Source organism: Pseudochaenichthys georgianus, chromosome 21 (genome assembly GCF_902827115.2).
Source record: "Pseudochaenichthys georgianus chromosome 21, fPseGeo1.2, whole genome shotgun sequence".
Taxonomy (NCBI): Eukaryota; Metazoa; Chordata; class Actinopteri; order Perciformes; family Channichthyidae; genus Pseudochaenichthys; species Pseudochaenichthys georgianus.
In genome coordinates, this window is record NC_047523.1 from 3123278 (window position 1) to 3139039 (window position 15762).

Here is a 15762-nt window from a genome sequence, read left to right on the forward strand (position 1 = left end):
AAGTCTTGTTGCAATTTCCAGATATTAAAAGAGGTCCCTTTGAGTTTCTCTGGTAATTATCAATAGTAGCAGTTAAGTGAATACTGTTCAAACAATACCTGTGTTTGTGTTTTATAGTGATTTCTCTGTTTTATCCTTTCATAAATGTGAGGACTAAAATGGCGATAGACAAAGGGCTGTTAAAAGTAAACTGGGTTTTATTGCCATGTGGGGGAGGTGGAGATATGCAGGACAGGGTGCTAGGTGGGGGAGAGTATATTCTGCTTAAGATCTCTGGCAGGCCATGTTTCAGGGAAGTTTACATATCTTTAATAGTATATGTGTGGGTTTATACATTCCTGTGTGTTAATAGTTGAAGGAACAAAGGGTACATTTTTCCTCTCAAATATAGAGAGGTTTTTTTATAGATTCCTGAAACAATGTTCCCTTTTTCTTAAAAGTAGATTAGCGCAATAGTCTTTTTCTTTGACTTTTTACCTGTTTATCAAAAGGGTGTTTTAAGCTATTTGTGAAGAAGGAAGATGCAGAATTAATGGTGATTTCTGTTTTGAGTGTAAAGATTATCCCTGAGAATGTTTTTCTGGATTAAACCATCGATAGGCTTTGCAAATTGGGAGGGACATTTCCCCTGATTTTAATGAGGTGCATCCTGCAGGCCTTCCCACCACCTGTGGCTTTCATAGCTGCCATGCGCTGATTCCCTGTGAGATAGCGTTTTGGTATCTCCCAAATGAAACGCCACCCCTTCTTAGTATTAGGGAAATGTTTATCTGGTTGTTGGGTCTCTCTCCATGCGCTGACAAGACGAAAGGATGTCCGCAGCGCGTGAATAAGGGCGGGAGTACTCCACACGTTGCTTATATGATTCTTTGAATTGTATAGTAATGTATTATATTATATCGTATTGCATTATTACTTTGTTTAATTAAAACGGATTATTGTTTAACTGGTATCCTGGTGTCTTCTAATTCCCTCCCTGTTATGATTTCAAGCAGGACTCGTCAAAACAACACGCGGTGAGGAGTTGGGTTGTAAGAACCCCCATCCGCCAACAGCGGCAACTTGTTTTGAAATTGAATTTTTAATATCCGATAATAAAGTTGATCTGTTTTCTTTATTCTTCTCTCTTCCCAGCTCCATCCATCACCGTGCTCTGTTCCTGCAGGTCCTGCTTGCTAATCATTATGCTCATATGTTTTTACACAATTACAAATAAAGTCAATGTATTGTATGACATGAAGTTGTGCTTCATTCGGAGTCAATAATAAATTAATTCTGCCTTCAACTGCACAATGACTGTGGACTGCACCGACATCCATGTAGCTGCCCCCCAGTAAGATGAACCAAGCAAAGAGGGTCACCATCATGCCCAGGGACATCCAGCTGGCCCGCCGCATCCGCGGAGAGAGGGCTTAGACTGACCTGAGACCAGCACACCCAAATACAACGGCTCTTTTAAGAGCCACCTACAGTTTCAAAGAGTTGCAATCCTACGTTATTATAATGATTAAACTGGTTCATGTGTCACTTAGTTTACTGAACCGTGATGAATGAAAGAAATGAGTGAGGTAGTGGTTTAAAGAAGTTACAAAGACATTAATATATAATAATAATAATGATAATACATTTTATTTCGAGGCACCTTTCAGGACACCCAAGGTCGCCTTACAGTGCATTTAAAAGTGTTAAAACAGCTAAAACAAAAACAGAACACAATTTAATCGAACCGACAAGGCAATACAGCAGCATAAAACAGGCAGGACAAGAGTGTGGAGTGACGAGTGAGAGGGGGGTCTGTGATGGCAGGTTGAATGTGTTTTAGAGTTACTAGGCCAGTTTAAACAGGTGGGTTTTGAATGTCGTGATGGAGTCAGACTGTTTGATGTGTGGAGGCAGAGAGTTCCAGAGCCTGGATGCGGTGCAGCTAAAAGCCCTGGCTCCCATGGTGCTAAGGCGGGAGGTGGGGACAGTCAGGAGTCCGGCTGAGGATGAGGGCAGGGAGCGGGAGGGGGTGTATTCCTGGAGGAGGTTTGAGAGATAGGTGGGGGTGAGGTTGTTGAGGGCTTTGTATGTAAGCAGAAGGTTTTTGTAGACAATCCGGTGCTGAACAGGGAGCCAGTGAAGTTGGATGAGAATGGGGGTGATGTGGTCAGACGATTTGGTACAGGTAATGATCCGGGCAGCCGAGTTTTGAATGATTTGGAGTCTGTTGAGTAGTTTTGTGGGTAGGCCAGAGAGGATAGCATTACAGTAGTCAATCCGGGATGTGACAAATGCCTTAACCAGGATTTCGGTGCTGGATTGTGAAAGGGATGGGCGGAGTCTGGAAATGTTGCGGATATGGAAGAAGGCAGTCCGGGTGATGTTTTTTATGTGGGGTGCAAACGAAAGGGTGCTGTCCAGGATGACGCCAAGGCTTTTGACTTGGCTGGTGAAGGATACAGGGAAGCCGTCGATCATGATGCTTGGGGGTGGGGTGGTTGGGATTTTGGAGAGGGTGTTTTTTGAGCCGATGAGCAGGGCCTCAGTTTTACTACCATTTAGCTTCAGGAAAGTTCCTGCTCATTCAGCTCCTGATATCCTGGAGGCAGGTGGTGAGGGAGGTGGGCGGGAGGGCGGTGTTGGGTTTGGTTGAGATATAGACTTGCGTGTCGTCAGCATAGCAGTGAAAGTGGATGCCATGGTGACGGAGGATTGTGCCTAGTGGGAGGAGGTAAATGATGAATAGGAGTGGACCCAATACTGATTAATATGAGTAACAGGTCAGTGTAAACACAAGCTTCTGTCAATTATGGATCATTCAAACTATATACAAATAATATGTAATAAAGTTCTAAAACAAGTATTCGGTATATTCCTTGATAGCTTTTGGAGAAGGTTGTTTTTAAGTTTACTAAAATCTATCGTTTCAACTGTTTCACTTTATAAAAAGGAACAGGTGAGTAGAGCATTATTGAGTTTCTTATTCTGTCAGTAAATTATCCAAATGAAATGTTTATCATTATTTTAGTCAACCCTAAACAAATTGATTGTACCTTTTCAATAATGACCTTACATGGTTAAGTTAAATTAACTTCAGAAAATCAAATCTGTTCTGAGAAAAAACTATTAAATGTTTAAAGATAAAATTATACAATTTACAGATATGTATACAAATATATATATATCCTATACACCATCATGTATAATGATGGTGGACACTTCACCTCCAGCAGGGCAGATGGCTGCACAAGTCCATCGGGGGATGCTCCCAAAACACAGACTCACTCACAAAGAGACCAGACTCGAACACTGTCACCTGATAGGCCTGCACAAAAGCCTTCACCCCTTCGGCCTCGTTTACAACCGCCCAGTTGACAACCATGACTCCGTCCAAGTTGTACCCCCCGAGCACCCTCTTCATGAGGGACGCGCATGGAGTGGATGAAAGTACCGACTGCAGCACAGCACCAAACTTGCTGGCTGTCAACCTGCCCTGTCTGTGTAACTGCCACTGAGGATTTGTCCGCTGTCCTCCGGTGGCTGTCTGGATGGCAGCTTGCTGGTCTCTGCTCAGTCACATTGAGGCAAGAATTGCCTCAAGCCCCCCGACCCCCATGCCCCTTCACCAGCTCCGGCACGGTGACAATGGCCTGATGTTGAGGCCGCAGCTCTGGCTCAGGTGACAAAAGCCATGCCACATATCAGTGTACCAGAGGGAGTCACACACAGCTGTGCCTGGATAATAGGGGTGTAACGGTTCACAAACATTTCGGTTCGGTACGTACCTCGGTTTTTAGGTCACAGTTCGGTTCGGTACGTTTTCGGTACAGCAGAAAAAATTATCACAAAACATAACTATAATTATTATTAAACTGTGAGTAATGTATTCACTCAAATAAATACAAAATATAATAAAATAAACATTAAGGTGCAGCATTTCGATGAACTGAAATAATCTGTATTTGAACGTTACTGTACTAGCACTCACAAAACATAAACTATTAGTTTTGGGTTTTAATTATTATTAAACTATGAATATTCACTCAAATAAATATAAAATATAATAAAATAAACATTAAGGTGCAGCTTTTCGATGAACTGAAATAATCTGTACTGTACTAGTACCTAAGCAGCCAGTTTGACATATTTTCATGTTTTTTGAAAGAAAAATGTACTTGTCCACATTGCTTGCCGAAAGGGCAGATCTGCTGGCACTAGCAATGTCTCCTGCTGTGGAGAACACACCCTCTCTCTAGGGACAGAGGTAGTAGCAGATACAGCCAGGTAGCGCTTTGCTAACATGGCAACATAAGGATATTTGCCGTTTGTAATAGCATTGGCTCGGTCTGAAGTTTTTGCGAGTGGTGGAGGCTTAAATGCTAGTGGGAGTTGGGTTTGCACTTCAGTCTTTTGGTACCGGTGATATTCACGTTCGGGTGATGCCTTTTCAAATGAGTGTGCAAGTTTGATGTATTGCCAGCCGCGTAACCAATTTTAGTTGAACAATGCCGACAAACAACTTTGGTTCGGTCCACCTGTCTTTGTCCGTCATCCTTGTACGTAACTGCGAAACCAAAATGTTCCCAAACCGGAGACTTCAATGATGCTGGAGGATTTTCGAGCTCAACTTTATCTGCGTTCGCCATTTCGACAGTTCCTCAAATTACTGACTACATGTGAACGCATCCCTCTGACCAGCTCGTCCAATGAAATGACTTGGTCGCTCTGACGCGTTGATCACAATGGGTGCAAATTACTCTGAATGCTGCGACGCAGCACCTGAGATTACTTCCAAGAAGTTGTTTTTTTACGTTTAACGTTATATGCGTTCGGTACACTTCGGTACACACGTGTACCGAACCGAAGGTACACACGGGTACGTGTACCGTTACACCCCTACTGGATAACCAAACAAATTGACAAGATAACAAAAACCCTTGAATCTACACACAGCAAATAAACTCAAATGACACAACGAGATGTAAAAGGAGATCACACATACAGTATAGTCGATATAAAACTGGCCGCTTCAATCTGAAGAGCAACTAAAACAAAACACGGGAGTTTACCTTGTTCTTGTGAACACTAATGTTATCCACAGCATACACAGAGACCACGAAGTTCTTAAGGAGAAAACTAGTTCCTGAAACAAAACACGTTAGTGTACCTTGTTAGCTAATGTTAGCTAGCTGACATTAACATTACACATTGCACTCATATTACTCACCAACATCTTGTAAAGCCGGGCCCGCTGCTCTTACAGAACCGACTAACTCCCCTTTCGTGTATGTACAGCTCTCAACGTGTCCAGACTTGTAGTGATGTTCACCTCGTTTTATACTTTTATTCTCATTCTGAAAGAAACAGGTGAAATTTGCTAACGTGACGGCCGTCTTTGTGATGGTGACGCGTATTGTGCGAGACCAGAGACCTGTAGTTCACTCAGCGGTTTCACACAAAAAAATGTGTAACTTCACAGTTTTACGACACATTTTAATTTTTTTGACTTGCAAAATATTCTTTTAAATTGACAAACATCATATGTGTCATTCGTGGCACAATTCAAACGGGATCAAAAGATAACCTTTCTCTCTCCATTGACTTCAATGTATAATTCTACGCTTCCGGGGTCCCATGGAGGCTCCCGGATAGGGAGGGACTTCGCCTCTCTATAGCGATAGCCTTAGAGGGCGAAGACCAGACCCGGCGTCATGGGCGGGCCCTATGGGGCCAGGCCCGCCCATCCAGGATTTGGGCCCGCTGTTTTAATCAGGGCTGAATACAAAATTGTAATTGTTTTATTATTATGTTCAGTGGCGGCGGTATACTTGGGTAGGCTACAGCCATACCAATAAATGGCTTAGCCCCACCATGAAAAATGATTTTAAAGTAAGCTAAATAAAGTCCGCCAACTCGCACGGAGTAAATTGCACAGACAGCAGTTAGTAAGTTTGATTTCAGCAGTCACTTGTCACGTAGTGATCATCTTCTCAATAGAACATCTTTGATAATGTCTTCTGGCCAATCAGAATCAAGATAACGACGTGGTGTTGTTGCAGGAAGTCCCGATGGAGAATACAGTTTTGCTGTATATATATATATATATACATATATATATATATATACATCGATACAACATTACGTGTTGAAAATCAACACGTAATTAAATAAGACCCCACGGTTTGATGATTGATGTGAGGGCTGTCTTTCATTTCGACACACAGAACAATGGGGGCTTTCCACCCTTATCCACAATGTAAAGTAATTCACAGCCTCTTCCCTCTTCTCTCTGTGAGGAGCAGCAGGTTCAGCTTTCAGAACAAAGTAACACAAAACTGAAATATGTTGTGTAGTAATAGATTTATTTATTTTTCTTCTCAAGAGAGTACCAGAATGTGTATTTTATGTTAGTATTTCAAAAAATCTCCTGGGGGAGAATCTCCCCAGACCCCCCTGCAGGGGTTGGGTTTTCAGCATGTCAGCTCTTTCACAATTCAATTTTCCCGGGAAATGTAAGTTTCGGGGTGGGCCCGCCCTGGTACATCAAATCATAGACATATAAAGAGTAGACGCCGCATTAGCTGCTGGGGCGCAAGAAATACGGCCGCCATCTTGGACCGGTCATCCTACCCATATTGTACAGACATTCTACCCATAGACAGCAGAGGTTTCAAGATGCCAGAGCACTGTGCAGCATATTGCTGTGCAAATCGGCGGACGATTGCGAACAGGGGTCGGGGGATTACTTTTCACAAGTAAGATTCAACATTATAATTGGTTGTATTTTGTAAATAGAATATTATTGTACTGTATTGATGTCCGCCAGCGAAATCGTAGCCAGCAAACATTATGTTCATGGCCAACTGAGACTTTATAAATCGCTGCTGTAACAAGTGAATTTCCCCGTTGTGGGATGAATAAAGTAAAATCTAATCTAATCTATCTAGGAAGAAGAAGGAAGAAAATAAGCTTGACCTCCTTCTTAAAATGTTTTTGTGTTGACTCTCAAATCTCCCGTTTTTATTTTGAAGGTTTCCCAAAGACAAAGATATGAGAAAGAAGTGGGAAGTTGCTTTGAGGAGGGAAGGGTTCACTGCAAGCGAGTCATCCGTGATTTGCAGTGAGCATTTTAAGCAGGACGAGTTTGACAGGACAGATTGTCCGACTCAGAGATGGTGTTATTCCCTCCATCTTCAGCTTCCCGGTTCACCTCCAAAGAGTAGGTGTATCATCATAAGGTTATTAGCATTCATACATGTAAATATTCTATTATCAATAACAGGGCAGGGTGAAATACGTGTGTGTGTGTGTGTGTGGTGTGTGTGTGTGTGTGTGTGTGTGTGTGTGTGTGTGTGTGTGTGTGTGTGTGTGTGTGTGTGTGTGTGTGTGTGTGTGTGTGTGTGTGTGTGATTCTGCTTTTCATTTTAGCCGGAAAAGGGCAGGACTACGTCTACTTCCAGAAAAGCTGAAGAGAGCCTGTCTGTGGCCCCTCAGGACGACCCAGAAGCTACAACCTCAGCCTAATGATGTGAGTATTTCTATTTTCAACATCATATCATAATGGTCCTAGACAAAGTACAATCTCTCTTGTTTGCTGCCACTCATATTAAACACACTCACAAATAAACCCATACACACACAATTGAAGACATGTTGAACATGCATTCCTGGCACACTCACACACGCGCGCACACACACACACACACACACACACACACACACACACACACACACACACACACACACACACACACACACGCATGATGCTGGCAGTGGCTTTGACAGGTGATGACTATAAGAAAGAATGTGGGCCATACTCTAGTTGTGTCAAAGTGATGTGTGTGAAGTGAAACATCACTCAAACCATGTTCATCCCTCTTTCTAGGATCATAGCGATGTCTCGCCTGCTTCTCCTACTGCTCTTAAGGCCAGACTCAATGAAGCTTTAGCAAGAGTGGAGAGTCTCGAGTGAGAGAGGAAGAATGCCATGGCTAGAGAAAAGAGGGCAAAGACCACAGTGAGGAGTCTTTTGGGGGATTTGAGGGAAAAGAACCTCATTAATGAAGAACTCAAAGAGGCTTGATTTCTACTCAGGTAAGATGAAAGTAGCACTTCGAAATTCATGTACATCTTACTCTTACACTCTTTATTAAACTCCTTTGTTATTATATGAAGGGGACTTATTAATTTTTTCTCATACAATTTCAGATCTTCAAATAGACTTCAAGGCAAAGCAGGGCCATGAGTACTCAAAGGACCACAGAGAATGTGCCCTCACACTCCATCTACATGGTCCAAAGGCATACAAATACCTCAGAGAGTCTAAAAAAAAAAGGTCGTCTTAATGTTGTTCAATTTCATTTTTGGAAATTACGGTTGCAAGTACGTTAAATAGCTACTTCTCAATTTTTTTACAGGTGGCTGTGTTCGGTGGATGGCAAGCCTGGCCTGAACAAGATGATGCTGGATATGCTGGAGAGAAGATGCCAGGAAGACCAGGCTAAATATGGATGTGTTTCACTCATGTTGGATGCCATGGCCATCAGAAAACATGTGCAATATAATCCACATAACCAGTCAATGTCTGCTTTTGTCGACATGGGTGATGGAAACAATGAGACCGATGCTGCTACTGAGGCTCTTGTGTTCATGGTGGATGGCCTACAAGGACATTGGAAGGCTCCCATTGCATATTACCTGACGAAGTCTTTGTCACCTGAAACACAAAGGGTCCTAATCTAAATCTAAAATCTAATCTAATCTATCTAGGAAGAAGAAGGAAGAAAATAAGCTTGACCTCCTTCTTAAAATGTTTTTGTGTTGACTCTCAAATCTCCCGTTTTTATTTTGATGGTTTCCCAAAGACAAAGATATGAGAAAGAGGTTCTCAGTCATGCTTTGGAGGAGCCGCATGCACGGGGCATTCGGGTGTCATGAGCAACTTTGTGTAAATATGGTTTGGGCAGGGTGGTGTCATGTTCTTGTGTTTAACTTGAACATTTACATTTTTTATATAGATGTAGAAGTACATTTTCATTTTTTATGACATAGATATTCATTTTTACTGATATATAACTTCTGTCTATGTATAATGTATTATTGTTTCTTCATTTTTCAACTTATTAAAATAGCTGAGTATAGGCCTACACAATCTGCTTCTCTATCATATATAGACCATTAGTGTTTTTTTATGTGTGTGTATATATCGTGTGTCTTTTGCAAAATACCTATCATACATAACATAGGCTATCAAATACCAGAATATTCTATTGCTGTTAAGCCTACTATGAATATTAAAATACGCCGAATCATGTGTCCGGTATCATGCCTACATATATGACGTTTGCAGAAACCCCCCCCCGTGAAAATCAGTTTTGTATTCAGCGAGTTATGATTGATTAAATGCGCTGACACTTCATTGCGCCTGCCGGACAGATTACACTGAGTGGAGCGGGTGACCGGTCCAAGATGGCGGCCCCACGGCTCGTCAGCGCCAATAGGCAGTAGCGGTCGATGCGGCGTCTACTCTTTATATGTCTATGCATCAAATGCCCGCCCAGAGACGTATGTCTGCCGCCGGGTCTGGCGAAGACTTATACGAAATAGAAGTTAAATTCATTTCTCACTTATTCTGACAATGTACTTAACCCCAAATAAAATAACCCAATAAAAAGAGTTGTTAAATAATAGCGAAGTCACGTTGTAATAACAATAACTCATCTCTCTCGAGTTTTCTTTTTTAGCTTTGCCAAAAAGCCACTGTGTCAAGTGTCCTACTTGGTTTGCCGTCCGGACAATCACCGTTATTATTGTGGAAGCGGAACTGTTGGGGTTACTAACATTTTCCGGCCGGAGCATAACACTGTGAACACAAAATGGCGACGTCCTTGTTGCGGTTAGGGCGACTGGGTTCCCTGAAGGTAATAATGGTTGAATGTTCTCCCAGCTGTCTGCATGTAGTCTGTTTGAATAGCACTGTTCAGTCACAGATACTCCGTCGCAGTGGACCCGCGTACACGACTCGTCTCGGGTCTCCTTAGCACTGACCCCACGGCGTCTTCTCTAACCTTAACCACACACCCGAGCTACCAGAGTCACGTTTACCATAACTAGGCTATATTATGACCGCTTCAAAATAAAACCTGTTATTAAAGCGAAAACTCGAAACTACCGGATGGAAGAGGCCATCACGGAGCTTTAACACACGACCTTTTCTCCCATCGAGAATGTAGTTGGCTACTTTTCTGTGTGGTACACACAGTGATATGGCTACATAACTTAAAACCGCATGACATAAATAATTGCATGTCAAAACGCCAAATGCTACATTACGCATGTATATATTTTCTTGTTTATGACATTTCATGGTGTTTAATATCATGAGCGCCATCTAGGCTAGCAGCGGCTGCTAATCCTCTCATTTGACCTGTACGATGTGCTATACTTTTATCATGTTTAAAATAATTATCTGTTGTTGGCTAAAATTGCAAATACAAAACATACCCAACATACAATGGTGTTACCTTTACCTTAGCTTTTTTTGGAAGAAAAACATTTGATAAAGGGTTAGAGTCCGTGTTCTGTCTTTGCTGCTATTTCGATGTTAAATGCAACTGTCTGTGTGTTTGCCCTTCCGCAGTGTCTCCACCAGGAGAGCTGGCGCATCCTGAGGAGCCGCCCGGCTGCTCTGTTCTGCTCCCGGGCTGAAGGGCCCCCACAGTCAGCAGAGAGGCCCCCACAGTCAGCTGAGAGGGGAGAGGCTGCAGGCAAGAGTAAGACCCTATACATCTGATAATTTTAGAAAGTTTAAAATTCAAGGTTTAAAGTTTTCCTGGCTCATTGCTATTGTCTACTAATGATCTTTTTTCTTTTATATTACGAACACATCTATATAATTTATGATAAAGTTATTCTGATTTTAAACCTTAACGTGTAACTTGTTTTTTTTTGACAGTGCAGGAAATGTACCTGTATCCATTCAATTCACTGTTAAAATGTAATTCTTAATAGCTTGTGATGCTGATTGTGTCTAATGTTGCGTATAAGTAGTGTACAGTACCACCATCTTAAGTTATTGTATTTTGATATGTTAATATTGTGTTGTAATTCTTTCTTTTATTTGGACATTTCTAGGAAAGCATACATGGGTATAGGATCAAGTGAACTTAGATTCACTGTGGAAGTCCAATTTACTGCAAATGTTTTCTTATTCAACCACTCCTATCCTATTTACAATTTCCTCAGCAGCAGAGGTTCAAGATGAGAGAGCAACCTTGCTAGCCTACAAGACAGCTGTGACCTTTCCAGTTAGACTTTCAGAGCCTGGAGTTTTCCTAACACAGGGTGTAGGTGCAACTGAATCCGTGGCGAGCCCCAGTGCAGCTGCAGAAACAGCTGTAGCTGCTGCTCAAGTTATCATCAACACAGCAACTACACCTGTAGTTGACGCAGCCCCCCCCGCTGCTGAGCACCTGGTTGATGCAAGTGAAACCTCAGCACCAGAAGACCCTCCAGTCGCAGCCTCCACCACAAATTATGCAGTCGCAGCCCCCACCACAAACGATGCAGTCGCAGCCCCCACCACAAACGATGCAGTCGCAGCCCCCACCACAAACGATGCAGTCGCAGCCCCCACCACAAACGATGCAGTCGCAGCCCCCACCACAAACGATGCAGTCGCAGCCCCCACCACAAACGATGCAGTCGCAGCCCCCACCACAAACGATGCAGTCGCAGCCCCCACCACAAACGATGCAGTCGCAGCCCCCATCACAAACGATGCAGTCGCAGCCCCCACCACAAACGATGCAGTCGCAGCCCCCACCGCAAACGATGCAGTCGCAGCCCCCACCGCAAACGATGCAGTCGCAGCCCCCACCGCAAACGATGCAGTCGCAGCCCCCACCGCAAACGATGCAGTCGCAGCCTCCACAACAAACGATGCAGTCGCAGCCCCCACCGCAAACTATGCAGTCGTAGCCCCCACCGCAAACGATGCAGTCGCAGCCCCCACCCCAAACGATGCAGTCGCAGCCCCCACCACAAACGATGCAGTCGCAGCCCCCACCCCAAACGATGCAGTCGCAGCCCCCACCACAAACGATGCAGTCGCAGCCCCCACCACAAACGATGCAGTCGCAGCCCCCACCACAAACGATGCAGTCGCAGCCCCCACCACAGACGATGCAGTCGCAGCCCCCCACCACAGACGATGCAGTCGCAGCCTCCACCACAGACGATGCAGTCGCAGCCTCCACCACAGACGATGCAGTCGCAGCCTCCACTACAGACGATGCAGTCGCAGCCTCCACTACAGACGATGCAGTCGCAGCCTCCACTACAGACGATGCAGACGCAGTTGCCACAGCCTTCTCTGAGCCGGTTGATCCTGCAGCTGATGGATCATCCTCCTCATCATCCAGCGACTCGGACTCTGACTCTGACTCTGACTCTGAGGACAAGAATTTAGAAAAGGCTGAAACCAAGACCTCCCTACCAGAAGTGTCATATTCCAGTGTGCAACAAATGGCAGAAGTCCAGGAGGTTGCATCAGATGTAAAGGATGGCACAAATGAAGTGAAGAAGGAAGTTCCCCCAGAACCTGAAGCTACTCCTGCCTGTTCAGCAGCGGCAGCAGAAGCTGCTCAAGCTCCAGCCACTATCGAGGCTCCCAGTGTTAGCTCTGAGGAGTTGGTAGACCCAGCTCCTGAGATCTGCACTGCCACCACTGTGACCAGCCCAGAAGTTTCAGCTGAAGTGGAACCCGCTCCAGAATTAATAAAAGATGACCAGGTACAAACTTCAGCCGTTGTGATTGAAGCTTCAACTTCAGAAAAAGCCCAAACAGATGTTCCTGTATATGCCACAGAGCCCCCACCTGCTGAAGATCCTGCAGAAGCTGCTGCAGAGTCTGTAGAAGCTGAAGTTGCCCCCACCAAAGTGGCTGCTGAGGCTGTAGCTGAAGTTTCTGCCCTTGTGAAGAGCACCAAGGACCTGGTGGACCCGGCACCTGCCATAGCTCAAGCTGAGGCTGGAGCAGAAGCTTCTGCCCCTGAGGAGCTGGTGGACCCGGCCCCTGCCATAGCTCAAGCTGAGGCTGGAGCAGAAGCTTCTGCCCCTGAGGAGCTGGTGGACCCGGCTCCAGTTTTAGCTGAAGCCTCCCCTGCAGAAGCTTCTGCCCCTGAGGAGCTGGTGGACCCGGCTCCAGTTTTAGCTGAAGCCTCCCCTGCAGAAGCTTCTGCCCCTGAGGAGCTGGTGGACCCGGCTCCAGTTTTAGCTGAAGCCTCCCCTGCAGAAGCTGCAGTTGAAGACACTGAGCATGTGCAGGGCACAGAGGAGCTGGTGGACACAGCTGCAGTCATAGCTGAAGCTGCAGGAGAGGAGCTGCAGGCCGAGGCCCCACTTGAAGCATCTGAGGGTACACACTACACTACAACTCCCCAAATCTTTACCTCTCTCTTTCCTCTCCGTGGATCTGTGAGCCACACAGATGACATTACTTATCTCTATCTTTCACAAAACATTCAGTGTACTGCTAACAGGTGTTAACTCCCTCACATGCAGTAGGTGCTGTTGCCTCCACAGCTTCTTCTTTGGCTTGTTTCATCACTCTCCCAGCTAACCTCCCATGGCCGTGGCATTCAGTTTGGCTGGTGAAGCATGGGGTGGATGCAGTGCATGTGTCGTATGCTTTTGGTGCATTTAATTACCTTTGCTTGCTTTTTTCTAATTGAAATGTAGACTTTTCTGTCTTCGACCAGCATGACTATGTTGACCACGAATAATGAAGTAGAAGTCACTTTGCTTCTACTTTCTCCCCGCCTTTTTCTGAGTCAGGAATCGACCACGTATCTTTAACCTTTCAAGTCTTTCTCGCTTAGCCTCCCCGCAGTTGGAAAATCCATCTTCACACCCACTTCACACTTCACACTTCACACCCAGAGTATTTCTCTTCATATTTGACTCTCCTTGATATGTTGTTCAATTTGGCGCATTGTTGTCATTTGCTCATATGAAACTTGGTTTACAGTTCTCTGAGTTAATGGTAATGGTTACAGGTAATAATGCCATTGTTTGGATTCATCGTGCCAGGTAATGTTATTGCTAACAGTAATGTTAAAGTGCACATGGCCGTATTGTCTTGCAGTGAAGACGTGTCCCTTACAGCAGCCGGACCAGTACAAGCTGGGATTTGATGGTGTCAGAGGAAGTGTTTCAGGAAGCAGGGTTACACAGCAACAAAAACTATTGGATCAGTCATAAGAGTACTGTATGTGGAGCTGATAAGCAGCCACCAACCCATGTTTTCTAATGCATCTGACAGATTGAATTCCTACACATTCCTGTAACTACAGCCCGTAAGTACACTTTTCTGACCAATGGTGAAACTCTCCTTCCTGGAACACCCACCTCACCTTGTCATTAATCTCACCACTTTTTAATGTCTTTCTTTTTTTTAGACTACATGAAATAGTTCTTTACCTGATTGCCTTTGGGATGTTCACGGTGTTGATTAATGAAAATGTGTCTTAACTGTGTTTCTCTGACTGTGGATGTGTAATATCTGTCTCACACGTTGTTTATAACTTTACCGTCAGTCTGATTTTACAAACAGATTTAGATGTGAAAGTAGTTTGAAGAACATTATGCCCCTTTGTTTAATCCAAAACACCAAAACCTTTTCTCCAATACACCATGATTTGGACTTACTGTTGTTTCCCAGTCCATTTGTATGCTAGTATCATTATGTCTCTACTTTGAGCTGGCTTCACTGTCTGCTAGCACTTTCCCTTCACATACTTCCCCTCAGACATGCTCCTTGAGGCGTTCCACACCAGTGTGCCTCCACACTGTGTGATGCAGCCTACCACCATAGGAGATCCCCACAATAGACCACCTTTGTCTCCGGTGTGAATATGTCTTTTAAAAGTCTTCTCAAATGTTTCCCACTCAGTAGTTTATCAGAAAAGCTAAATCAACTCCTAATAACAACTAGGACGAGGACATAGGAGGATACCTAGTAATATGAATAACTTTTCATTTGAATGAATGCATAAACGGCAGGAATATTTGCCAGCTCTCTATTTTCACACTCAGTTTTCTTACATGCCTTTTCTCCCCCTCCTTTTGCAGAGGCTGCAGCCCCTCCAGAGCCCAATGAGCCTTTTGACAACAGCACTTATAAAAACACCCAGCACCACAACTACACCCCCTTCACGTTTGCAGACCTGGATGTAGAGATGGCTAAATTCCGCCTCCCGCAGCCCTCCTCCATCAGACACTAGACGAGTTGGCTTCGCTGCAAACCTTTATATTGTTTAAAGATTATGGTGACGGTGAAGACCTTTTTATTGTGAATACCTGTCAGTTATGCATAATAATAATGTGCTGTTAAAATGTTATATCAATAAAGTACATACATTAAAAATATATGTTGCCTGGTCTGATTCCGTTTTGTTTTTAATAAAGGAATAGGCCTATGAAGGGATAGACAAAGATCAAACGCTTTTATGCAGCTTTCCTGCCTAAGGGGGTCATTTGAATAGAGCTGAGTGTGCAAGTGGTTTATCTCTTTCTATTGTAATTATTACACATTTTCACTCCCTTAGCCTGCCTGCTTGCAAATACTGTCCCTATTATCCCAGCTATATCGATTATAACTTTTAGGAGTAAACAATCAGCTTTTGTTGTGAATATAATGAGAAATGATGCATTAAGAAATATATAGCTGGAAATACACAGAAAATCTGTTCTGTAAACGGGGGCAGTGCATTGCGTTAG

General features: G+C 44.0%; 1 protein-coding gene and 1 long non-coding RNA gene across 3 annotated transcripts; both read left to right on the top strand.

Moving 5' to 3' along the window:
* The first annotated feature begins 6603 nt into the window (after positions 1–6603).
* On the top strand, positions 6604–7482 carry LOC139435981 (uncharacterized). The gene is made up of 3 exons (XR_011645188.1): positions 6604–6737; positions 7014–7201; positions 7411–7482. It is a non-coding gene; the product is annotated as an uncharacterized lncRNA (long non-coding RNA).
* A 4409-nt stretch (positions 7483–11891) lies between these two features.
* ndufv3 (NADH:ubiquinone oxidoreductase subunit V3) lies at positions 11892–15411 on the top strand. 2 transcript variants are annotated; one of them, XM_034110047.1, is made up of 2 exons: positions 11892–13399; positions 15115–15411. In XM_034110047.1, the coding sequence occupies exons 1-2, from the start codon at positions 11977–11979 to the stop codon at positions 15264–15266; spliced, it is 1575 nt and encodes a 524-aa protein (XP_033965938.1). In that variant the 5' UTR covers positions 11892–11976; the 3' UTR covers positions 15267–15411. The 2 variants fall into 2 exon arrangements, with proteins under 2 accessions (XP_033965938.1, XP_071063147.1); XM_071207046.1 differs by lacking the exon at positions 15115–15411 and adding an exon at positions 14129–15108.
* The last annotated feature ends 351 nt before the right edge of the window (positions 15412–15762 follow it).

What these genes read in the sequence shown, in the direction of transcription:
- ndufv3 (XM_034110047.1), top strand. Translation starts at nt 11,977, where the DNA reads ATGCAGTCGCAGCCCCCACCCCAAACGATGCAGTCGCAGCCCCCACCA. An exon ending in CCCACTTGAAGCATCTGAGG is followed by an intron (nt 13,400 to 15,114) that starts GTACACACTACA and finishes CTCCTTTTGCAG; the next exon opens with AGGCTGCAGCCCCTCCAGAG.